The sequence below is a fragment of the Ambystoma mexicanum genome, chromosome 3p, assembly GCF_040938575.1.
Source record: "Ambystoma mexicanum isolate Mex_15411 chromosome 3p, UKY_AmexF1_1, whole genome shotgun sequence".
NCBI lineage: Eukaryota > Metazoa > Chordata > Amphibia > Caudata > Ambystomatidae > Ambystoma > Ambystoma mexicanum.
In genome coordinates this window covers 562906838-562933796 of record NC_090925.1, presented here as the reverse complement: position 1 = coordinate 562933796, position 26959 = coordinate 562906838, and the positions used below count along the sequence as shown (strand labels likewise).

General features: G+C 41.8%; 1 protein-coding gene across 3 annotated transcripts in view; it reads right to left on the bottom strand.

Annotated features, from left to right (window-relative positions):
• Positions 1–2477: 2477 nt before the first annotated feature.
• The window catches only part of SULF2 (sulfatase 2), a 747920-nt gene continuing 723438 nt past the window's right edge, over positions 2478–26959 (bottom strand). The window contains exons 18-21 of one of the 3 annotated variants that reach the window (XM_069651282.1): positions 17848–17971; positions 11607–11640; positions 6916–6969; positions 2478–3532 (exon numbers count right to left, since the gene is read on the bottom strand). In XM_069651282.1, the coding sequence (XP_069507383.1) occupies positions 3502–3532; positions 6916–6969; positions 11607–11640; positions 17848–17971 (243 nt within the window). In that variant the 3' untranslated portion in view covers positions 2478–3501. The remainder of the gene's footprint in view (positions 3533–6915; positions 6970–11606; positions 11641–17847; positions 17972–26959) is intronic. The other 2 variants (XM_069651283.1, XM_069651284.1) reach the window with 2 other exon arrangements.

Sequence of the window (26959 nt, the reverse complement as noted above, 5' to 3'; positions counted from 1 at the left end):
ATCACTGTGTTATCTTCGGTATTTTGCGCTTGGCTAGCGCAAGCACCAGCTGCTGGTTTCGAGCAGTAAGCTCCTCCGTCTACACATTCACGGAACCACGTAGTCCCCAGGCACACAGGCTCTGGAGTGTCTCATTGCTGTGGGTCTGTATGTGGGCGGCGCTGCTTTTTTCTAGGATAAAGAGTCTTGCAATCATACTAGTAATGCGCTCTTTTCATTGTCTGTGTCAGTCTCCCTTTCCTATTCTCTGCCTGCTTCTTTCTCAACACCCTTCCATCCCCAATTGTTTGGTTTTGTCCTGTTGATGTTAGCACTCTTTCAGGTTCATTTCTAAAAACTAAATGTGGGTCCCCTGTTCACTCTGGTCAGGTAAAAATCCTCAAATGCTTGCCAAATATTGTCTGTGAGGCTCTTCTTCCAGCGAACAATAGCTCTGTCCTCAGGTATTGTGCCTGACTCTTTTGAAAAGGCTGTCGTTTCTCCACACTTGAAGAAACCTATACATGGCCCAAGTATCTCTTCAAATGATCATCCTATTTATCTTCTCACTTTCCCCACTAAGCTCTTGGAGAATGTTGTAGGAACTCAAACCTTAACTTCAGCCGAGAGTCAGGATATTGTCCATCCTTTCCATGTTGGGTTTTGCTCTGGGCTCAGCATAGCATTTGCTCTGCTTGGCTTCCTTTATGATATTGGATGATGCTGACGGGGAGGAGTCATTGGTCTTGTGGTGCTGGATTTATCTCACTCTTTTGATAACGAAGACCAGAGCTTCCTCATTAACTGCCTTTACTGTCAGGGTTTCACTGGCACTGTTCTTGCATGGCTGCCCTCTTCTCTCTCCAAATGGTAAAAATCAGTCTGACACGTTTTCTTCCTCTTTCCTCCTTCTCACATGTGGTCTTCTTCAAGGTTCCTTCCACTATTCATTTTTTTTCAAACCCAAACTCTTTGGCTTCTCCTGTAGCCTAATTTGATTTCTTTTTGTGTACGCATGCTTAGGACACATCTTGACAAGGACTTAGGTGCCACTTCTCGGTTGTAGTCCTGATTGATGGCTATATCCTCTTTGATGAATATGAACTCTATTAGACTTAACTCTGATAAAAATGGATTGCCTTTAGTGGCTATGCTAACCTATAGTGCTCCTTATTCTCTGGGAACCCGTCTTATTTCTGTATCTACTGTAAAAAAAACTGATTTAAAATGGATGATTGACGTACTTTTCTTCTGCCATTAAGTATCAGCTATCAAATGAGTATTCTTTGGCAAATGTTGCCTTTTCTTTCCTTTCTAACAGATCCCTGCCTCTTCAGCCCCTATCCAGTGATATTTTGGTTATTAAGACTCTCTATATCTTGGTATCCCTGCTAGTGAGCTTGGATGTCTCCAAATTCACCAACATTCTGCTGTTCATCACATATGTGGTGTTCACCAGCCTCCCAATGTTCTGCTTCCCTGTGAAAGTACACTGGTTACGGATTAAGCAACTCGTGTATTTTAAAACAATGTGCATTCATTTTAGTTGTCTCAGTGGCCCTGTGCCTTCTTTTCTCCGCAAGTGAATCACTCCCTACGTTCATACTGGAAGTCTCTGCTCTTCCAGTGTGAGGCTCCATGTGAAAATCGGGTTGGGATTTCTCAGTCTTGCCCCACTCTCTTTGGAAAGCTCTGCCTCTTGATCTTTGTCACTCATATTCCTTTATTTCTTCACAAGCTTAGAACCTGGGCCTTCTCACAGGCCTTTGAATGCTGGTTTGTCTTTGCTCATTCTCTTCCTCTCCTTGGCTGATTTTCTTCTTTTTTTTACATGATGATTTGATTTCTCTACCCTCTTGCAGGGATTCTCCTCTCAGTTTCTGACTAGGGGTTTGCATTACAGCTGACAATGGCTCACTTTCTCTAATGGGAAAGCTAAAGCTTGACCGTGAATGAGATTTCAAAGTCACCAGCTCTTGCACAAGCACGTAGTTGCAAAGGTTTCCTCTGTGTTCTGCTCAGTTGCTACTTCTAGATCCTTATAAACATTAGTCACACGGGTTTGTAACCTGCAGCTCTTCAGATGTTTTGGACTACGACTCCCATGACCCATCACCACTAACCATGCTGGCCAGGGCTAATGTACTTGTAGTAAAGAATATCTGGAGAGCCAAATGTTGCACATCCCTTTTGTGAGACACAATTTAACCCCGGCTTATGTATCTCTCATGGCGATTAAAATGACACAACCAGATGCTCAGAGTGCATTTTCTGTTTCTTGATTACCCGGAGGCGAGGTCTGTTGGGCTTTCCCTCCCATTTGGTCATATCAGTTATCTGACAATGAGCCCCCATGTGTCATTTCTTCCTGGAAAAATATGCATCGTTATGTACAAATAAGATGTCCCCAGCTCTGAACCGTTAGTACACTGATTTCGGTTTAAATTTACTTGCCACCTCTAAGAATGCAATAAACCGAGTTTTAATGACCGTAGGAGTAAAGAAAAAAGTTTTATTCTTTTCATGATTGTAAAGACTAGCCCACCAGCCAACATTATTTTGTCTGAATTTCTAAATGGAAGGCAATCGGACACTTTAGTGATACAAATGTTGACTCATAAAAACAAGACTACTTTTAATTTTTAAATCTAAATGTGGTGCTTTAAAAAATGTGTATGCTGTAAAATACTTTGTGTGTGTAACCTTGAAAATACTTGGCCATTCCAATTTTATTGACAACATTCTCAACTTCAAGGAACTTCTTAATAATGGAAGCTAGATGGGTATTTACAAGACATCTACACAAGCTGGCTTTTCATTAGTCAAGAGGGTCTACCCTCTTGATACTGATTTCAAGCGGACGGACGAGTACAAACTGCATTACAATGATAATCTCTGAGGACACCAGAGCTAAAATATACCCTTGATCATGAGCGCAGTCAAGGCCTTCATTCCCATTCATTGCAATTCTTGGTCCCTTAATATCAAGTTCTTCCAAGCAATCTTCAAAATGGCTGTAAGCAAAAACAGCCTTAATTCTTGAGCCTTGAATGCTATGTACACATGGATTGTTTCTGTCGATACTTGCGGCTGTTGATATTGATGACATTGAATACATTTTTCACATGGCTATCAATGAAGGAACACATGTGCTCTTTGCCCCATCGGGATTTGATTGAAACTCTGTAGAAAATACCATGATGCTCGCTCTCTGAGCGTTGTGAAGAATGTTAGTGGTGTTGCCTTGAAGAGCAATGCTGCGTGAGGCAAGTGAGGTATAAAAGCAGGTGTTAAAGAGGGCTTTTAGAAAGAAACATCTACTGGACGTTAGTCAAAAATATTCATGGTGTCTATTTCAATACTTAACAGTGCCAAATTTCTATCTACTCCAGTCTCAAAGTTCATCCATCCTTCAGGCTGTAATTATATCGCTTTCTTAAATCAGACAAGTTCTCCTCCAGTTTGTATAAAGATTCAAGTTCTGGCCAGTTGATCTTGTTGAGGTCCATCAATTCGAGGTGTTTAGCCTTCCCATCCTTCCCAAAGTTGGCCTCTGTCAAAGAAGATTTGTACATCATTAATTCTTGATCAATGTTCTTAAATTCATACAACAATGCGTTGCCAAAAGTACATTAAGGTATCATTACAAGTTTGACAGTAACTGCTTGTTTACCGTTAATGGCATTCAGTCTGGCAGAATTACCACCGGATCCCAAGTGGTGGTAAGGTGGTCTTAGTCTCCATACATGGAGTTCATACGGCTCCATGGGGGGATTTGGAGGAATGACCATTTAGGCAAACTATTGCAAACCTCAAAAGATTTTTTTTTTAACGGCCTCCAGATTGAAATTCCAGCGATGGACTAAACAAAAACAAATCATACAATATTTTCAATGGTCCCAACATCGAGAGTATTTTTTAAGGATGTTTTGTCATTAATAATGAAAAAATGAGAGTTATATGGTAGCACAGTAGTTACTTCTTCATCACTCTGTGTACTTTCTAAATTCTTTATTATTACAATTTACACATGGAAAAAAGCATTTTTCTTTAATATTCTTTCTACAATTTTGGTAATATTTTTTACACATGGGTACATTTTGGAACACTCCCCATTTGGGTTATGTCACGTAGAACCTCTGAGACAGCTTCTGGCTGTCAGGAGCTACCACAGTACACTTCACATACTTGCAAACAGATTGTGGAGCAGTGATTGTATAACTGTTCTATGCCTGCCTAATCTCCATGTTGGGGCAATCGTCTTTCAGAGTCGAAAGCTCATGCATTAAGTGCTTGTCTTTGACACAGGTCCAGCATGCCGTCGCAGGTTTGAATCCTGGCATGGTTGACTCAGCCCCTTCCAAGATTGATAAATGAAGTAGTGTGCTTAGTAGGTGGAGGAAACTGGCATGAAATACCCCCAAGAGTATGATGTTATTATATTATTATTCCTATGGTCCGGACAGCTGTGGGTTCGGTTCTGTTACTTTTCAACCCCAGCTGTAAAACAGGAAGAGCATACATTATTGTAAGAGCACCTTGTGAATGCTCACTTTACAGAAAGCTCTGTCCATTAGGAATGTTTCTTAATCAGTCGCAGCTGCATACCACAACCCACTTGCTAGCCATCTTACCTCACTATATGTCCCATCAATATGCCAGTCTTCAGTAAGCATTATTACTACACCAGCCTTCTCTTAATGTAAGTTAACAGATCCTTACATAGCGCAACTTCTGCTATTTTGGTTCGTCTCTTTCTAGATTCATTTCAACCTTTCCATAGTCTTTTCCTTTCTCTAAAGTCATTCGGCCTGACACCAGAGATATTCACTGGTGCAATTCAGAGATGCCTTTTGAGCAGCTCTGATTGGCATATGCTCTCTTATACCGGATTCACAACAAGGAAACCTGGAGCAAATCTGGAGAGGTTGGGGCATCTCTGAAATGATCGCTTGCAAATGTTATTCACTCAGATTTGCTCAAGTGCATCGCAGAGAGTCCCGAAGCATATTGAGATTTTCTCCAGTTGTAGGCTTTTGTAAATCAGGTGTAAGGTATCAGGAGAAAATGACAGATGCTCATGGGCCGCTCTGACTTGCTCCACTGTAAATCCTTGTGAATTGGACCTGATGAGTCCTTAGATGTGAGGCAACCCCATATTTTACCTTTCTGAATCAATCACCCTCACCTCCAATCACTGACCACAGTCTTGGTGCATGATGACGTAAAACTGGGCATCTTCTTAGGCCCTTACCCTAGACTTCAAATGTGTCCACAATCTTGCACGACTCCTCCTTATGCTACAATCCTCTAGCTCACAAAGGATTAGGTACCTTGCAACCCTACATAACTGTGTATGTTGCTCTGATTCTATACATTTTTGGACCACTCCACTGGAATATTCCTTGACTTAAAGACCACTGTTTTCATAAACACCCTCCAACAGGACAGACGAATAGGCCCATGAACCCCAAGCCCTCCTAACACCACAATCACAAAGTGCCCACTTCCTGACATTTAGATAATTTCAGTCACGGTATAACTTATTTTCTGTCTTGCTATCTACCCCTCAGGGAGGTAGGGCATTATTTAAGTAATAATGACACATTGGGAGTGCATTACCAGTAGGTAATGGCCCTCAGCCAAAATTAAAGGCCCAATTGAAGCAAGAGCATTTAACAAGGACCTGGGAATGTTGCCAGCTGGTAAGGGTATGAGGAGGAGTTTATTATTGCTACCGGAATATTCCACCCAATAGGGGTTCAATGTTCTGTTTAAAACTAGGACGAACAAAGGAGAAACATTGGAATGTTGGGACAAATAACCTACACTAGCCATTATTGCCCTCTGCCTGTGCATTGACTGCAGTGCAACTGCCAAAATTACAGTGTCCAAAAATGATATACACCATATCATGTCCTACTTACAAAGGACTTGATTCCCAAAGATTGTCTTTGGAGGAAAAGTGGAGATGGCTGTGAGCATCTCCGGTTTGCCCCAGTTACCTTATGCCCGAGTCACAAAGCCTAAAAGTGAAGCACATCTGGAGTTGCTTAGAACATCTCACGAGCAAAGGACATTTCAGAGACGCCCCCGGCATTTGCAGATGTGCTACCTATAACGTTTTGCGAATGTGGCGCAAAGAAACAGGAGCACATCTGAGACGACCGCCTCCTGGTTTGTAACTCGAGCCCAACATGTATTTAAGGAAAACTGTGTCAAATACACATCAATGTCTGAACATGCCAACATTCCAAGGATTTAACACAGAATCACACCATTAGAAAATAAGAGTAAAATGGACAAAACACCACCACTGTAACAAACAAGTTATTCTAACAAAGAGCCATCACTGCTGCTTTAAGGGGGTGGGGGGCACTTGTATTTGTGTAAACTTTTGAAAATTAATTTTGTTTTGGCAGTAATAACAAATTTGCATTGCAGGGTCTGAGTTACCAAAACTGAACATGCAGCCTTCTCATGGATACTGATAGCTCGCCGCCATCGTTCATGGCATCAGCCCAATGCCGCATTCTTCTAATCATCAAGCCTTAGTACTGCCATATTCCGTCCAATAATCTCGAAAGCAAATGTTGTTAAGTTATACAAATAATATGACCTAGTTCACACAAGGCCCAGAGATGTCCTAGTACTTGAGCCCCCAAACCTTGCCTTAAATCTGAGAGAACAAGTTTATAAATTGTACTGGCAAGCGAATCAATAGAATTAATGCAAGAGGTACAAGAGCACTTCCTTAAAGCAGCTGAGGGATGGCCAGCCTCGCACAAACGTCGTTATTAGTGGAGTAGAATAAAAATGATATACATTAGTGAAGCAGAAAACAAAAATCGAAGAAATAGGCTGCATGCAATAAAGAAAAAAAGAAGACATGTTAAGTCAAAGCAGGCATGGTTTCTGAAAGTGCTCCCAACTCACAGCGACTTGGAAGCAGGCTTCTTCATTTTTGGCCACTTCCGGCGTTGGAACTGCCTAATTGTCAAGCAGCAAAGAGGAAGACAATGTTAACCATCACCAAGAAGAAGAACGGAGCAAAGAGCAGAAGCATGTGAGACGTATGCACCAGGCGCCATGGTATCCTGAGACGACATTTGCACCGACCGACCGGCCGACCGACCACTGATCGGTTGGTGCAACAGTCCGTGAAAAATGCCTGGCGCTGTCGTCATGTATATAGTCAGACACCACATGGACCTTCATGCTGTTAAATATAACCTCCCAAAAGTGTGACCATGTGCCTGACAGTACCTTTAACCAATTACTTCTATTTGCCCCATTTGTGGGGCAGTTTAGCGTGGCACACAGCACATTTTAATGAGTTATGCCCTTCATTTTGACATAGTGACCTGACATTTGCCAACAGTGTGCTGATTGTGCACGTTATTTCACTTTATTCATGAATATCATATGAAAATATTAATTTAAAGTATCAGTCCCTTGGATTATAAAAATATCCGGACATTTTGAGCGTCATCTCAGAAGCAAAAAGTTAATATTTTCCAGTGATGTTACACGCACTGACATTTTCTGCCTGAACTCTTATTCTGGGCTTGAATCCATCATTAAAGGGTTGCAGAGAGGAGCTACATAATCTGAGGTTGTATGTTTTTGAAAGGAATGTTTCTTAATTTGGTTGTTGCCTCCTTTTTCTTAAGGCACAAACTTGCCCGGATAGCTAAAACACACAGAGATAAGCACTCTGCATGTTTTGTGATCTGCGCCATTTTATAAAAGGTCACTTTGATGGAGCGGGTCACGCAGAGGAAAATACACTCTGTGTTTCCCCTCTTCGCAAGGGGAAATCCACAGTGTCTCTGCCGCATCTAATTTTGAGGTGTGTGAGAGTCTTGAATCTGTACGGATAGCTGGTAGATTTTTACATCAATAAAAAAAACAGGCGGAATCCAAAGGGATTGATTATAATGTCTGCTCTGCGCCATTTTAGAACAGGTTACTTTGATGGAGCGGGCCACGCAGAGGAAAATGCACTCTGGGCATTTCCCCTCTTCGTGAGGGGAAATCCACAGTGTCTCTGCCACATCTAATTTTGAGGTGGGTGAGAGGCTTGAATCTGTAGGGACAGCTGGTAGATTTTTACATCAATAAAAAAACAGGCGGAATCCAAGGGGATTGATTGTAATGTCTGATCTGCGCCATTTTAGAACAGGTTACTTTGATGGAGCGGGCCATGCAGAGGAAAATACACTGCGCGTTTCCCCTCTTTGTGAGGGGAAATCCACAGTGTCTCTGCCACATCTAATTTTGAGGTGGGTGAGAGGCTTGAATCCGTAGGGATGGCTGGTAGATTTTTACATCAATAAAAAGCAGGCGGAATCCATAGGGATTGATTATAATGACAGCTGCCATGTGGGAACATGAATCGCTGCCATTACTGCTAGTTTCCTGGCTGGGGCAGTGAAAGGCATGGAACCCAAAAACCACCTGGATTCCCGTGCTCTATGTCACTCCAAATGGGAAACAATGAAAATCAACATAGCAGACCATGTAGTGTGAACACAGTTACTATGATAGAGCCTCTGATGCTAAATACATTGAAAAGGCACAACAATACTGTTCTCACTTTTATCAAACTACATTATCTTTTTAAGTATGATTGCAGTTTAGAATATAGATGGTGTTTTTTAAAATATAAATCATATTATCTGTTGCACTGGCTCTAGATACTACCAAAAATGCCATTCTCGCATGAAACCCCACAGCTGTTAAGTTATGTATGTGTATATGCCTGGGATTTACAAAGCCCAAACCTAGCTGAGGAGCAACAGAGAACTGTACAAAGGTGTCCCACCCAGGGTTTAGAAGTAGGGTTCATGGGTTAGAGGAGTGGGTTTGGGTAGGAGGAGCAGGGGAGGGAGGGAACTCCAGAGGAGGAGAATGGTTGGAGTGGAGCTGTCAGAGATTGGTGAAATGTTCTTTCAAGACCAGGGTCTTCTGGTCCTTCCTGAAGAATACGATGGAAGGGCCCAGTCTTTTATGCCTTGCTGACTTATTCCAGAGACAAGGTGCATAGCAGGAATAGGGCTGTTTCCTGTTTTTTCCGTCTTGTGTTTCTTATTTCCAGACTGGCAATGTTTTGGCTTCTGGTGGTGCTCCGGCCTCCAGAGATGGTATGTTTCTCAGCCAAGTAGAGCAGTATTTCAGTTGTGACTGCTTTGTAGGTGATGCAGACTGTCTTGAACATGTTGTGTGCTGGATGGGGTAGCCAGTGTAGCCCCTTGAGGATGGAGGTGATACGGTCTAATTTTCTTTGTCCTGAGAGGTCTGCTCCAGTATACTGGACAGCTTTCAGATGGAAGAAGGTGGTATCTGGAGCACCTGTGAGTAGGGAGTTGCCACCGTCCAGGTGGGAAAAAGCCAGGGCTTGGACAACTGTTCTGAAACTTGGAGCAGGGATAAAAGGCTTGAATTTGTGGAGGAGTTCAAGCCGGTACTGTGTTGATTCAGTCCCCTTGACAATGATTGTCTTGAATGGAAGGTCACATTAGATAGTAAACCTGAGAGATTTGGCACTGAGGCATGAATGTATTCAGCTTCATATCAGGCATAAAATCGGACTTGGGCATGCTTGGTGGGCTTCGCCGGGGAACAAATTCATTCTTTTCAGGGTTCAGCTTGTGGTAGGCTCTTGACATCCATGCTTGTATGAGGGACAGACAGTGGTTGAGTTAATGGATTTTGTCAGTACAATTCATCTTAGGGTAAAGTTGTGTTCTATCTGCATATTGATGTATCTTGATATCAGTGTTGGTGAGGTGTTGCCCCCGAGGTTTCATGTAGAGATTGAAGATGACAGGTGAGAGGATGGAGCCTTGTTGAAAAGGTTACTGGGTGGGGCTGGAATCAGACTGAACCCACCTGGACGAGTTGGTCTCTGTTGGAGAGATATGAGGTAAACCACTGCAGGGCTGTTCTGTTGAAGCCCATGCGCGTGTAGAGGATGTCAAGGATGGCTTCATCCTTTATGGTCAATTGTATCAAAGGCAGGAAATAGGCTGAGGGGGACACGTAAGTAGGCGTCCCCTTTGTGAATGATGCACCGAGTGTCATCGATGCCTTGGACGGTGGTGGTCTCTGTGCCGCATCATAGTCAGAAACCAGATTGGTACTCCTGTAGAAGATTGTACTGAGTGATAATTTCATGCAACAGGATGGCAAGAGTCTTCGCAATCACTTTGCCATGGAAGGATCGATGCATGATTGGGCAATAGTTGCCCATGTTATCTGGTTCAAGTGTAACAGATATCATTTACTTTTTAGATTTCAAATGGCTGATTGGTATGTGCTTTACATATTTTAGCCGCGCCCTTAGAGTTCATAAGATGGCATACAGAAGTCCTGTTGGCTATAACACAGTGTATATGCACATTGACGCATACACTGCCTATCTGGGGCAGGTACAAAACCTAGTAGTTTAGTGAAATGCCAATTAATTCATGAAGAGTGACTCACAGTTGTGTTGCCTCTAATTGAGAAATAATACCAATGATCCATTGGTTGACACTGACTAGCTGAACTACTATCAGCCATCGTCCAGAGTACAGGTTTTAAAAACATCTGTACATTCTTCTCTTACAACATAAACATTGTGCTGCCAAGACTTTTGCATCAACACAATTCAGTTCATTTCGGATATGGTAGTTCTTGTGAAAGGTCACCTGCTTCTTATGAGAACTCCTACTTTCACTTTGTTGCTAGCTTTCTATGCCGAAGATCAACATATATTGGTGAAACCCAAAACCTTCAAAATGTTGGTGTTAATTAAACAGAATTGACTGATCTTATTAAAAAATAATACATGTGCGCTGCAACATTAAACATAGCGACTAGCTAAGTCACTGTCTTTGGAGGGAAATGGGCAGAATGGAAAGAAAGCCTGTAAACCAAATCAATTAAATACAGTTAGTGTTAAATACTAAAAACAAGAACACCAAAAGAAAACATGCATATGTTGATTGCAGTGGAAACACTAAATGAAACATGTTTATAAACAAATCTACTTTAGCTGGCCTAATTTGCACAAAATAAACATGTCTTAATATTCACCAGCTGGTGAAATAAAGACGATGCATAGAGACATTTAAAGAGAAAAATGCTAAATGACGGGGTGACAAAATGACTTCTGCTATGCAGGAGTATAGGGATGAGTAGTGGTTAAACCCCTACTCATCCCCCAAACCTCTGCAGACCAATAGTGATCTCAATAATAAAGACAAAACAGGCCCATTTAGGAGATCTACCTCCTTCGCCTTTTGTGGTAATGTGAGCCAAGGATAGGCTACATTCTTAAGAGGGGTGTGAATGTGATTAACAGGAAAGGAATGTTCAATCAATACCTATATATATATAGGTATAGACCTTTGATTGAAAATATATATATATATATATATATATATATATATATATATATATATATATATATATATATATATATATATATGATGGTTTGGGGAGCCATGCATCTTCTGATTCACCTTTAGTGGCCATTAGAATCAATGCACTAGTCGTTGAAAGGCCAAATTGACTTTTGTTTTAACGTAAAATAAGGTCTTGGAATACATATCACATGTGTAACAAAGAAAAGGATGTACCTGTATTGCTCATAACTTCCCCCATCTTTAACACCTATGAAAAAAATCACAAGAAAAAAACAAATTGAATATTACTTCTGAATGCAGAGTCTTACAGTTGTTTATCAAACTCTACCAACATACATTTCTGTTATTGAGCAAATAAAGTACCCTATTGACAACAAACAAGACAAGTCATTCTCTTGCTATAGACAACCCCTATATTGCTGGCTCAGTTTTAAATTGCCATGGTATTCTACACAAGACATGTTTGGCCCCTTAATAGCAGGCACCACACACAAACTCCCATTAGATTCACATTTTTCAGTAAGCTGTTTCTGCACAAGTTCAGCTTTATTGGGTGCCATTATCCACATTTTCATGTAGTTTGTGACAGAAATAATAAGATAACTTACCCTGATAACTGATAAAATTACAGGAATGACATAACAATACTTCAACCCGTAATGATGGGCCATTAACCCTCTCTTATTTTACCAATCTTTATTGAAAACATGACTTTTTGCGTGTTATTAGTCTTATTGTTAATGGGGGGAATAAACCAATTCAATCTGAGTGTTGCGGAAAATTGCAACATAAAGACAGCGTTGGGTAGCCTAATTGAAATCCAGATTTCCACCCTGTTTTGCTGAGTTAAGTAATTTGCCCATTCAGGGTTAGGTACCAAAAGGTAAGGTGGTTGTTCCATGCACACCTATGAAAGTAATTATCTAAGGCTTTCTATGCATTTCGAACTGGGCATGCGCCTCCTTTTCTAAAGTGGTGTAAGTCTCCCAGTTCTGGGAGGAGTAAACACCTTAGAGGGACAGATGTCACAGTAAATCCTCACATACAAGCCCTGCACATATCTGCATGAGTATTTATGCTTGCAAACCCTTTAATGTTATGGTGAGTGTTGTAAAAAATAAAATGAGAACGAATCCCACTTTGCATTGTATACTTAGTGATTCAAGCATACAACTCTTTCATCACAGACATATTTGTCAAAATCTGTTCTCTATATTATTTTCCAAAAAATACCATTTGATGATATGCAAAGCTTCTAGGAGCCCTCCTTGGTGCTACTTGTCCCCTCCCCTTTTCTCAGAGGGATATGTCCATGTTAGAATGATAACTTTACATCAGAAATAACCTATATGGTTAGTCTAGGTTTTGATAATGCTCTTTGCCCAGCAAGACAGGAGCATTTTCCTTATCATAACTACAATATACACTGGAAGTGATTATGGCAACATTTTGCAGGACAAACGCAGTGGCAATGTATGATATCATACTGGTACTGGTCCCCCCATCAGGGTATGTCTCTGTCATTGCTGATCTCATTCTACTTTTAGCCATTAACAAATAAGGCACCTCCGCCAACTTCAAGATATTTGTGCCAGCGGAGTGCTTGCAGAAGAGTGCAGTTACAGCAGAGTTGAGTTGTTGCCGGATGACTGCTTTTTGAGTGACACACATTTGTGTCTAAAAGTTGCTGCACAGTGCGGAGCACCACAGTGGAGTGCTTGCAGATGGGTGCAGTCACAGCAGTCAGGGGCGGAAGGGGCCTTCCTTGTTCACCGTAATATTCATGGCAATCTAACCTTGCAGTTGTTTAGCCCTCTATATTATTTGAGGAATGTATGCCCTATGTGGCAAGACTGACCCAAAGCCCCCACTACCTTGAACATGAAAAAGTGAAATCCCACCCCAGAAAAACTGACTGGGACTACCAACCCTACTACTCGCATGCAGACACCAAAGCAAACACCTAAACTAGGTGGATATTACGGCACACCTGCCATAACTGCCTTCTTCCACCACACTCTGGTTGATGTAGTAACGGACCAAACGTTAACAGAAACCATCAGGTACTATGAGTCCCTAACCCAAAACACGCACCTGATTAACACGTCATCAATTTCCAAACGCTTCTGAATTTGCCCAAGAAGAACCACCTATCCTGGGTCCTGTTAAATCTAAGGACAGTGTCTTGAACCTACTTTCTTCCTTAAATGCTGCGGAAGAAACGGGAGTCATGCAATCTGAGAAGCTTATTGGCTTGCGATGTAACCTCTCCTCCGACGTGAGTAATACTATCCCAGTTATTAAGGGATAGTTACTCGTTGAGCTCCCCCTCATTACAGGGCTCTACTAAAGACGATGATAGTAGCCTGCAGAGCATTCTTGGGCCCTCATTATTACCGGTGGAGCTACAAATAGGTGCCAACATGCTAAGGTCACTCCATTATGTTTCGATTTCTTTGGTACATCTGTACGATAACATCAGCCACGTTATGCGAGACAATAAAGCAACCCTGGCTAGGACAAATGGCAAACAGCACTTTTTGGAGGGTTTCATACTTGCAAAAAATATCAACCAGAGCCAGCAAACTGCCAAAATGTATTGGGAAGAGATGGTGATTGATTGCTCAGGGCCATCACTCCAAGTACTTCAATCTCACAATCTAAACGAGCCTACACTGAGGCAAACATCTGTGTCCTCTGTAAATTACTTAGGTGGTGTAGAAAGAGAGATTGACACCTCATTGAAGTCTATGACTAATGAAGGAATTATTGGGGGGATCTTATCGAGTGACCTTACCTCAAAAAGAAAGTGAAAAAAGTAAATCTTCAAAAGAATTTGAAAACAACAAGACCATCAAGAATTAGCGGTTGAAAAAAATCGGGGCACACGTAAATGTCTAAGGACCATCAAGATGTCACCATGTGATGCGTCGCAAAACGAGATGGGTACAGAACCCTTGCAGCTTAATTTTCAAGAAGTTGCAATGGGCACCATGTGGGCTGGAAGGAAAAAGGCAAAACGTAGCTGTACTACTTGTTTGCCAATTGAGGGAGCACAACATGGGGCTAACAGTCCTACTTGAATAAAAGGTGGGACACTACACTCAATGAAACTAAGGAAGCATCTTTGATGGATTTTTTTCGAAAGACACAGATGTTACACTTCGAAAAGATGAACATCAAACATTGGAAATGGCAATTACATCAATGATTGATCAATCCAAAATCCTGACTCAAAACTCTGCGGGTACCATTTTGGGGACTACCGTTACCCACAAGCAAGATCCTGATCAAATTGACACCACATTTAAGCCTCTCTTTCAACAATTAATGATACGACCAAACGTGTGTAAAGACCAGGAAATAATACCAAAGTTACTTACAGACCTGAAAGGTATATCAAAGTCACAATATTCCTCAAATAAATTAGGTCTGGTGTATATTTTAACCAAAATGTCCTCTGTGATCTTGAACAGATCAAACATCCTAAGCTTATTCTCGGAAGCATCTAACCTTAGACTGTTGCTGTCTAAAGATTTCCAACAAATCGAGTTTTTTTCAACTCGCAAAGGACTGACAGCGTGTATTTACATCTGCACTCAAAAATGATGTATGCTATGTTAGGATTTCGATGAATACAATTTCTTCTGGTGTGGGAGTTGTGGATCTTGTGGTAATACAGTTGATTGGTCCTGGCTACCTGGGGCTCTAATAAATGGAAACTTATCGATCCACACAGCTGAGGCATAGGGTATAATCATATGTTTTACAACTGAGACGATATTGTTACTTTAAGGGACTATCACTTTATTAAATTACAGATGACCTGGCTTCGGGATGCACCCAAACTAGATGGCTATGCCCTTTCCATGCAGCCAGCATTGAACGGGGTGAGGGGATGCCCATTTGGGGGCCTTACAATAGCAGTAAGAAAGGACCTAGGCCTCACTGGAAAAGTTCTTTCAGAGGATTGCCTGGTTCTTGGTTTTAGAATTATCCAGGACCCGCGATCAGGCACCTCAAATTGGGAAGGTCCTAGCAGTGAACATTTATTGGAATGAATCCTTTACAGAAAATTCTCTTTTTTTTAGACACTGTCTACTTTAATTACAGAGTGGGCAAGTAATTGTACTAAAGACTACTTCATGCTGCCTGGCGACTTAAATTGTGGCTGCCGCAACTTTCTTCTTGCTTGGGTACAAGAAAAGACCTGACAAAACAGACCCTAAGTGACAGTTTTGGCATAATCTGATGGAGACATGGAACCTACACTGCCTTACTAGTGAAACGAACCCTGATATAAGCTCAAATACACCCTGGCAAAGAGGTGAGCATGTATCAATAACTGACTACATATTTCTGTTGCAGGCCCTTCGAGACGCCTGCACTGAGTTTAACTGGCTGCAGGAAAGATGTAGCACCCATAAAGCATTGGTGTGCTCTTTTTTGTTCCCTTATACGAAGAACGTGAATTGCTCACAGGACATTTCTACTGACAACACAGTTAGGCACCTTATATGGAGACCTAAGGTGCTTGAAACATCTAACCAGAAACTTGTACGTTTTGTGGATACACTCACTGATGGAGAGAGGAATGAACTCTGTTTGGGGTTATCTTTTCAAAACTATTTAGAGTCTTAACATGGTCAAATACAATTGACAGAAATTATCTGTAGACAGTTCTATGGCAAGATCTACTCTGATCCTGGTGGCGTTTGTGAGACATTTATCTATGACTGTTATAAACCAAGTACTCGAGATTTGTCTTAGAATAACATCGACATGCGCATCACAAAGCTCAAGCTCTCCAAAGCTGCTGGTCCTGATGGCCTATTAAACCTAACACTAAAGGGGAACCCCACATTATGGACCATATGGATTCCGTTGGCGTACGTTTTTTGGGTGGCAATGGAATTACCGCTGCCTTTACCTCACCGCTGCATTCCGAGTTTGACTTTGAAGTGGAGGATTACCTCCAGCATCGTGTTGGAGTCAGAAAAAACCTTGTTTAGAATCAAGTTGGCAATGAGAAGTCAAAACCATGACCAGGGGCTGCATTTGCGTCTATTCCCTCATAAGAAACTCTCCCTCTGCCACTTGCTGTGTGACATGACCTCTACCTGTCTTCTATCATGTAACCTGACCAGAATACACTTGTTCTTACATAGCTGTTAAATATCCCTATGTTATGCTGGTCACAGTTGCCTGTTTAGTCAGTAGCACTTTGCATGTAGCCAGGTGTAGGCCCATAGTGATACTGGAAAAAGCCAAACATCACGTGGCTGCATGTAAAGGCCCTCATAGGACCTGTTGGCAGGTAGGACTGCCTGGAACTCTGAGGACAGATCCCTGACGTAGCGACTGTTGTTCATGGCCAATCAGGCTCAGAGACGATGAACAGTAAAGGCGGCAAGCACAGAACTGCTCACACGACTTCTTGTTCAGGGGCACTGGAGGGCCAGCTACGTTATCCTTTGAGACAACGCCTGCTGCATATTTACCCTTTGAGTGTCAGCTGGTAGGGAACAAGTTTTGAAAGCTCACACCGCGAAACATTTTTGTATTGGGTATTTTCTTGGTGCCCATCACAACTGCATTTCCCGATGATGGTGAAGACTGATTGTTGCGTACACGCAAGGGGACGTGTGGGGATGCCACAAGGGCAACGTTTTCTATCATGGGCGCTCCTCAATGATTTAGGATTTTCATTCTGCTTTACCCTGAGTCTTGCATAAAGTACACAAGGTAAAAGTAACAGTGGAAGTGTACAGTTGAACTGTGCACCTACAATGATGGGTATTATCTGAAGATGCTACGCATTAACACTTATCTGGCAACCAAACTACACGCAGATCGCCATCCCCCCATGACATTCATAGGTCAGGAGGAGGTTCTCAGGAATGTACTGGAATGTTAAAGCCTACTTTGCCTTAACTAAGGCAGCCTTGTTGGGGAGGTGAACACATCCCTTGATAAGGGTACCCTTTGCCCAGCGAAACAACAAGCATTGCACTACAAGGCACATCATGCGAACACTAAAGTGCAGAGTGTGGAAAAGCGCAACAGTGAATCACAAAATAATACACGATGTTAAGATAAAGTGAGTATGCGATCAAAAAAAGACTGGTATAACACTGCAGCGGCATATCCTATGGCCGCAATAAATATGCAAAGCAAAGAAATAGAGGAGAAAGAGAAACAAAGGAAAAACACCCATTTTTGGTTGCAATTCAATACATTCAGTATTCATGTTAAAACCATTATGCAAGTATTTTTTATTTTACCCACCTTGTTATTTTGTCTATCAAAAAGTGAACGAACATAAACAACAGTTACATTTATGGTTCATCAAGCTAGCGGTGTAGCCGTTGTGAAAGATGCACGCTTCTGCCAATCCAATTGAAGCGCCTCTGGGTGCTTAAGTAAACTGAATGCATCTCTGGGCGTCACTTACCCAGGTCAATGTTTCTGGTTCTTGGGTTGCACTGTTTGTAACCTTTACAGCTTCTCATTTCCATAAGCTGCACGTGCAGTTGATTGAGAACGTCCCTGTCCAAGGTGTTCACTGCGTTAATGAGCTGAGGAGAAAGGAGCCTTCCATTAGCTTTTGTGTAAACATCTATGACTGGTCTTTAGAATTACCTGCACCCAGCGTATCATAACCCCAATAGGTAACTCTTTCTCTCGCTGCACTCTCTTCCTCTCTGCCTACGTCTCTCTCTGTCTCAAGCTATGCTTCTGCCTCTCTCTTTCTCTCTGCGGTTTGGAATCGCGTTCTCTGGTGTGCGTTTGGAAGAACAATCACAACTCTTGCTGACAGCGACGCAACCAGAGAAAAAAACATATTTCCTGAAAGATCGGTGTTATTTTTTTGCAAATGAAGCTAATAAAAAAAAGAAAACGATTTAATTGTACTAACATTGCAAAGTGGCTCTTTTTTTAAAATGTTACGATCTTCATTTATAATGATCACTTCAAGTACATTTTATAGTCATAAATAACAAGAATGGTACACTTGTCTTACTGAATAAAGCATATTACCAAAACCTAGCATAACCACATACCTTATTTTGCGAAAGAAGGCTATTGTTCTTAGATGGCCGGTCTGGAATACTCCTATTGTGCTCTTTTGAAATACCTTGTTACTCATTTCATATTTCACAACACTCACCAATACATTGAAATGTAACCATGAACCGCATGCACTCATTCAGAAACGTACGGCATAAGCCTTATGTATTTAGTGGTCTGGTCAAATTAGCTGTGACATCTTTCACCCCATCAGGGTTTTAGGGCTGTCTTGCTCCTTGTGTCGGGAGTATGTTAGAAGAGGAGGGTCTCGGTTTTAGTGGGAGTGTGCTCAAACCCCACTGCACAGACAACTTTACACACGTAAATGGAAAAATATCGGGCCTAATTATGAGTGATTCCGTTGGCGTACGTTTTTTGGGTGGCAATGGAATCACCGCTGCCTTTACCTCACCGCTGCATTCCGAGTTTGACTCTGAAGTGGAGGATTACCTCCAGCATCGTGTTGGAGTTAGATCCTCCACTTTAAGGCCAACAATCGATGTAAATACTACAGCGGAAGTACCGCTCACAGAAATTCTGTTCAAATCTGCATGGAGTCCTATAGACTCAAAGAATGGTTATGGAACATCCTAACAGATATGAATATTCCAGAAATCAACAAAGTTCCCTGATGGTGAACTCCCGTCCCCCGCACACTGTCCTAGGCTCTGGGGCGAGCCAAACATTTAAGGATATGTATTTCACCAATATGTATTAGATAGTTAGCATATGACATGTGCCGCTATGATATTTCATGATGAAATACATCAAAATGTTCAATAATTGTTCTTCCTTGTTTAATCAAAGTAATCCCAGGCAATATTCTTTGACTTTCAAAAGAATATTTTTCAAAAGAATATTGCCTGGGATTAGTAGGACAGTGTGAGGGGAACAGGAGTTCCTTATCAGGGAACTTTCTGGTTCCGTTTTTTCAACCCATGTGCCAGGGTTGACCTTCTCTCCCCCACACCTTAAATTTGACTGCATGTAACAAGTCTGTAGCTTTAACACTTGTAAAGTTTAGAAGGAGTGCATAGTGGAGCAAGTGCGACTAGATATGAATATTCCCACAGCCCTTCTTAGGGCAAGCCAAAGCTTAAACACAGGCAACAAGGCTGTAATCAGCTGGAGCGCTCATGGTAGGATTACTGAGAATGTTCCTATTCAGATGAGAGTGAAGGGTGAGTTCTGGCGCCCAAACTCTTCTGTCTTTTTATTAATGGTATTATACACAGGTAAATGGACACGTCTTGTGATGCACCTGTTTTAGGTGGAAAAAGTGTCCAATTCTAATGTTTGCAGATGATTCTGCACTTTTATGTTTGACTCCATCTGGCTTAAAAAAATCAATTGTTAGCATTTGAGGAGTTGTGTCATGCAAACGGGCTCTCTATCAATGTAAACAAAATAAACTATGTTTTTTAGGAAAAGTGGAATCAAAGGGAACCACAAACTAAATCTGATACTTAATGAGTCAGTGAATACGACTATTTAGGTGTTAGATTCACCGAAAATTCTAAATGGTCTTGCCAGGTTACCCTTACTCGCTATGGCCGAGCTATTGCTAGGTTTGCCTGTGATTATGGCAATGGGGCAGTGAAAGTGTCTCTGGAGGCTTCCTCCGCCCAGGCGAGGCAAGCAGCTCTGTACGAGGCGGAATTATGGGGAGGAACCAACTGTAATCAACTAATAACCAGTGAAAACAAATTTGTGAAAAATGTGTTGGGTCTCCACAGAAATACCCCTACCATTCCAGTATTCCTAGAGGTTGATCTTCGGAGAGTTGGACCGATCTGCAAGTCAAAACCGCTACTTTATTGGATCAGAGTCTGGTCCGCCCCTGACTTAACGAATTACAGATCGGCCCTGGAAGACATTTTATCGCGGGAAGGTGGTCAATTTCTACCTTGGCTAAAATACATAAAAGAAGCTTTCACTATGAGAGGACATCGGGAGTGCTGTACTGAGCCCCAGTACATTGACTGTAGTTTTAAACCACTTATCAAAAATGCCATTATACAAGATGAAGTGCACAGAATTTTATTAGACAAAGTGAGGGTGCAACGAGATATTGGGAGACGAAGCAAGGCCTTGGTTATAAACTGTACCTGGATGCTGTATCTCCCACATTTTCAAGGGCGTTGTACCTCAAGCTACGCCTGGGCATGTTACCACTTGCTGAATTATTACATGAATGGAAGAGCGAAGCCTCCAATATGTGCCCTTCCTGCGAGAATGACATTGAGAATGTGATGCATTTTCTGTTATTATGCCACCACTGCTTGGAAATCAGAAAGAGGTTTTTGAAGACGTAATTTAGAACGAGAGCTGTCAGAATCATTAATTCGCTACAATTGTGTGTAAACTCAAATGATGATCTGGCAGTGCACTCGATTGTAAACTAACTGACCTGTGCATGGAGGGGAAGTCTGCGCTGTATTAATTGACATAGTATTTTTGCACAAACCTGAGGGGAAGTATTAACTGCTATTGCTTCTTTGCATAAACTTGAGCCTGATGTTTTAACGGAATATAGTATTTTGTATTTGTATTTTGTTGAAGATTATATAGCGCTGTTGTACAAAGCACTGTACAAAATTTAAAACAACAGTACAAAAATTATGAGACTATAGGGAGGCTCAAATATCAGTTCTGAGAGCAAACAATCAAGGACAGTGAGGAAGATGATTTTTCAAGGAGACCCGAAAAAGAGAATGGACAGTGATAGATCGAAGAGATAGGGGAAGAATGATCCAATGAAGAGGAGCTAGAAGCTGGAATGAACGAAAGCGAGACTGAGCGCAGGGTCGGCGAGGAACAGTCAACTTAAAGAGGCAAGAAGTACAAAGAGGTCAAGAAGGAGTATAAAAGGACAGCAGATCAGCAAGGTAGTCTGGTGATAACCCATAGAGAGATGTAAAGACTAGACAAAGAAAAATTAAATTTAAGTTGAGAATGAAACGATAACCATCCAAGAGATGCAAGTGATGCTTAAATAGAATCACAATAGGAGAAAAGACAAAGTAAACGAAGAGAACAGTGTATACAGATTTTAAAGGAGCAAGACGAGAGGAAGGGAGATCGAACAGAGTAGCAGAACAATAGAAAAGTCGAGAATAAATGAGGGAAGAAATAAGCAGTTTAGTCACATGGAAGGTAAGAAAAAGAGCGAACTTTGCGAATATTATACAGATGAGAACGAGAGGAACGGGTTGTGAGAGAAATTTGATGGGTAAAAGAAAGATTCGAATCCAAATAAAGACTAAGATTTTGCGCAATGGAGGAAATAGAGTAGAGGGTGGAAAGGAAATAGACGGTGGAGGAGAAAAAGAGTTGGCAGGGAAGAATAGTACCTCAGTTTTCCCGGCGTTCATGGTGAGAAAGTGCAATGACATCTAAGATTTAATGGCAGAAAGACAAGAAGTGAGAGTGAGGTGAATTTCAGGTGTAAAAGATGATAAGGATAGGAAAGGTTGTGTGTCGTCAGCATAGAAGTGATGAGAGATTCCAAAGATAGTAAACACAGGAGCAAGTAATGAAGTATAAAGGGAGAATAGAAAAGGACGCAAGACAGAGCCTTGGGGAACACCGTTCTCAAGAGGGAGGGGTGAAAAAGTCTGTCCACCCCACGAAACAGAAAAAGTTCTGTATGAAAGATAAGAGGAGAATCAGGAATGAACAGAACCCTTGAAACCAAAAGAAGAGAGAGAGTCAAGAAGCAAAGAGTGATCAACAGTGTCAAAAGATAAATCAGGGAGAATAAGAAAAGAATACTGTTTAGAGTGGTGAGCTGACAGGAGAGAATTGAGCACACACATTAACATAGTATCGGTGGAGTGACGGGGACAAAATCCAGACTGAAAACGAGAGAGAAGAGATAGTTCATTCACAAAAGACGGGATCTGAGAATAGACAAGGCACTCCAGAAGCTTAGATAAACAGGGTAAAAGAGAAATAGAGTGGAAATTAGAGAAAACGACAGGATTGGCTGAGGTTTTTTTTAGAATAGGGATGATGATAGCATGCTTGAACGCAGTAGGAAAAGTGGATGTGGAGAGACAAATATTAAAGAATGAAACACGAAAAGATACGAAGGAAGGATAGTATCACCCGGGTCTAAAGTAATGTAGGCCCCTTTAATTGCTAATAACAGTATTTAACACTTTCTGAGCTTGATGACCTTAGAAGTCTGATTTTAATTTTTTTATTCTTGTTTTTTTTAGGTAATTTTGTCTGCAATGTTCAATGCACTTCATTATGTTGCTTATCTTTTTAATCTTGTGGATACGTGCATGGTGTTTTACTTGTGTATATATTCATTATTTTACAATGTACTATATGATTGATTTTTTGTGATTATGAAATGTTTGTGAGATTGCTTTTATGGTCTATAGACCAAAATAACGCTTTATCGAATTGAATCAAAAAATGAGGATCTATGCAGCCCTTGCACCACTTGTAATACCCTGCTATGCCCCCGTGACTGATTGGGGATAATGTTAAGTGACATTTCCAACTGAATTACTGCCAATCACATAATGAGGCCCATAGGTAGATATTGCGTATGCAGCTTCCCATATGTCTATGGAAATGCAATATGAAACCTAGAGCCACTTTTTTAAAATAATGTCTGATAAAGTGGTTGGACACCTCTATAAGATGCTGCATTTCTCAGTATCAGAGAGTCAATTGACATCGGCTGTTCCTGGCGTTATGCCAGGCTTTGAGTGGACTACTAGTTTACTTTGGGAATATGGTCGATGGCCTTTTGTATGGAACATGTTTAAAACCATTCTTCATCCATGATCTCTGGGCTGATCCTCCTGTATCTCTTGCGTGGGGGTTTGGAGGTAATTAGGGGCAATTACAAAGTGGGTGTAAATTGGATGGAGATTAAAGTTGGGATCCTTATGGTTTCCCGTGTACCTCAAATACGTTTGGGACTCTAGATTTCAGATGAGATTTCTCCTGAATCTATCAAATCATTGAAACATATCTTTGCTATTCATGCAACCTCTGTGGCCACAATGTGGTTTTCACTACCCAATAGAATTTGAGTTGCTGTGATTGGCTGTGAACTGCCTCAACATCCAATATCATCCAGAAGCAGTCACTGTAGTTCCTTTATTTTGGCCCTGGGAGGCAGGCACCTATAAATCACAGCAACTGCTTCGTAGTATATGATTTACAAAATGAAAACTGATGTAGTAAGGTCTGACATCCAGTGTTAGCACAAGCCACAGATTCAAACTCTTCATTCCAATCGCTGATGATGGTCTGGTGGAAAATCATAGGACATGATGCTTATGGTGAAGAGAACTCAGCTTTCAGAAGGTAAGCATTGGCCAGGAATGTTAGTAATCACTTGCAGAGGTTCAGCCATTGGCGGGCAGGAGGACATTGCTTCTACCAAGACAATTGTTGCCTAGTCAGGTCCAGAGCAAGGATGCATGTTGCGAAGTACCGTTCTGGAGCACAAGCCTTGCCATGGGGCCAGATTTGCTATTAGGGGACCAATCTGGTACCGCCTGGTGTTTACATATGTCTATGTAACTACAATGAACATGTAAAGATCACCGGGATATGTATGTATGTTTGCATTGTGATGAATCTGAATATATCGACCCTGGTTCTATTGTAGGAAACCCTTCCCACATGGTGCAGACAGGAAAGGACTATAAACATATTGTTGTTTCCCCTTCTTTAACCACTTACATACCACATAAACCAATATGATATGATATAATATGGCATTTATAACGTGCCTATACACAAGTGTTTCAAGGCGCGACGAGGCAGGGAGGGGGAACAGAGGGAGGACAGAGACAGTGATCCTACAAGGCCAGGTGGCATTGAGTCACAGGGAGGGGCGAGTGGAAAAGTGCTAGGGCAAATCAGGACCATCTACGTGTGTAAATGGACTCCCCTAAACTCAAGTGGGACAACAACAGGGTTAATGGGTAGAGATGGGCACATGGGACTTAGACACCGGACAGCAGAACCCCTTTTCTTGGCCCCAATAATTCGAGTGGACGATAGTCAATCTTGACACGTGAATAAGGGAGGACCCAGTGGGAGTTTGTAAACCTAAGGAATAAGAAGAACAGAAACTGACATGACTACAAGTCATCTTCCTCGTCGCAGTATTTGGTGGATAGTGGGGTCAAGAGAAGTGAATTAAAGAAGAGAAACTAGCGGCTGGAGTTTACTGAGGGAACTAAGAGAAACAAACCACTCTCTTGCTGCCAACAAAAATGGCTGGAGCATTTCATTCTTTTGAAGTAACTCTGGTATTGAAATGTTCACCTTTGCATCTCCTTTTGATTACCAGAGAAACGGGGAACCTTTCGGTTGATTGGAGGGCCAACAAACTGGTGTTATTTTGAGACAACTAGCCTTGCACAATTATTGTCGCTTAGTGTTAGGGACAGAAGTAGATTACCTTTTGACACTAAGGTGGACTTGTGTTTAATTGACATCCTGACAGGTACCTTTGTTTATTATTTCCAGGTAGGGAAACCCCTCTTAGTCTTAGGGAAAAATAAAAGTCTTTAACAAGAAGAGTGGGTCCTTGGCTGCTCTGCACAATGTTATGGTATATAATAATATGACTACAGTTAAAGGTGTAGGATTTTAAGGGTAGAATTAGAAGGATATGCAGAGAGGTGGGATAGTTCCCGACCTTGCCAATAATCTAGCAGCCCCTCTCACATGTTTACACCGTTTTCTATGACAAACATAACTGGTGGTAGAAATGCAACCTGGACATCATGTTGGTGTTTTTTTCTCTTGTCTACTGGCCTTTCAGTTTTTGGCAAAACAAAAGAAGTGATAGCTGGAACGGGCAAATGGGAAAGGGCCTAGCAGTTCAGCTGGGCTGCTCCGATTGGGCACGGTACCAGACTGATTTGCATATGTCTGGTCTCTTTCTTCAATGGCGCAGACAAGCCAAAAGAAACAGTGATATGGAATGTTGATATGGTTGGTTGGAGTTTGGAGGACAAGAGGACCCCTGCGCTAACTGGTGGTTGATTTGTTGCTGTATAACACATGGCTTCTACTGATATGGAATGTTGCCCAGAGCACTGCTATTGCTGAAGATTGCTGAAGATTAATTTAAAACCTTCAACCTATTACATATTTTGCTATACTTTCAGTTTTCTCAGACATGGGAAGCAAGGAAGATGGTCACAGAGAGACAAAGGGTGGTAGGGTTGCAAACTTTAAGCAATAAGAAGGATGTATATGGGGGTATGAGTTTAGGATCACAGCATTAAGCGCCTCCTTATGAACTCTTTCCAATTCATACAGTAATCCAAGCATGTAGATAGCCTATGCTGTGCCGCAGTCTGAGACCACTATGCCTATTCAGACACCATGTATATGTGTGACAGAGTGCCATCTGCACGGTTGGAAATCCCGAGACGTTGCGCTCTACTAAACTGGCCTCACTTTCTTAATGCATCATGCTGAAAACGTTTAGTGCACTTGTCTTCTCTTAACTGGGCCTTGTCTACTGACACAATAGCAACTGCCATGTAGTTTGGCAACATGGCAACCACTGAGTAACATGAACAGTCCAGACAAACAGTGTTCTGCACTCTAAATTAATTCCAGCCATCTGCTGCCTTTAACAGGCTCTCATGATCCAAATGATATATAACTGTACATCCCACAGGCTCAGTGGTCATTGCTAAAATTGCAACATAAAGCTGTATTTGGTTTGACACAGTGGCCTCTGAGGATATGCAGCTATTTCTTGCCACAACCCTGTCTGATGTCATTGTGTTGCCAAATTGGTTTCTCGTGACTCATACAACTGTCAGAGTTTTGTGTATCACTGTCTGAGGCTGTGTTTCACCAGAAAAAAAACCGTTGGGTCCAGCCATAGAAGCTCCCTTTGTTCTCTGCTGTGACGGGCATCATATGTCTCCAGGGGGTAAGGAGATAACCAGTGCTTTAAAGGAGACCCAGCATGTACAGTAGGGAAGTCACACCAGGGAGGTAATGACCAGACTCTCTTTGATGTAAGACAGACATGGAAAAGGCGTAGTTTAGAAAGCCCAAGGATAGTAGTTACAATCAAGAGATGGGCTCCACCATCTTGGATACTCCTAGCCTGCACAACACTCTCTGTGCCCTCCCCACACTTCCTGCAGAGAAGGAACTCTCAAAGTTGACACAATAAAGGAACAATTCTCGTTACAACAGCGGAAATTATCCCTGACTGTGGCAAACTGCATATATGAGGAGGTAATTCGACCTTAGTTGAATCATCTTTGGACTCGAGAAGAACAAGGATTTCACTGGAAATGTACTGGGTTACAGTCTACCCAAAGTCCCCAGCCATGGACTGCTGCTGCTGGGACACTGGCACCCTGGACTCTGCCTGCTGGTAGTGCAAGTGCTTTCTGGCAACCTTTCTGGCTGTGAAGAGCAGGCAGACTCACCTTACCCTCTGAGACATTTAACAGGGTCCCACAGCCACCATTGAT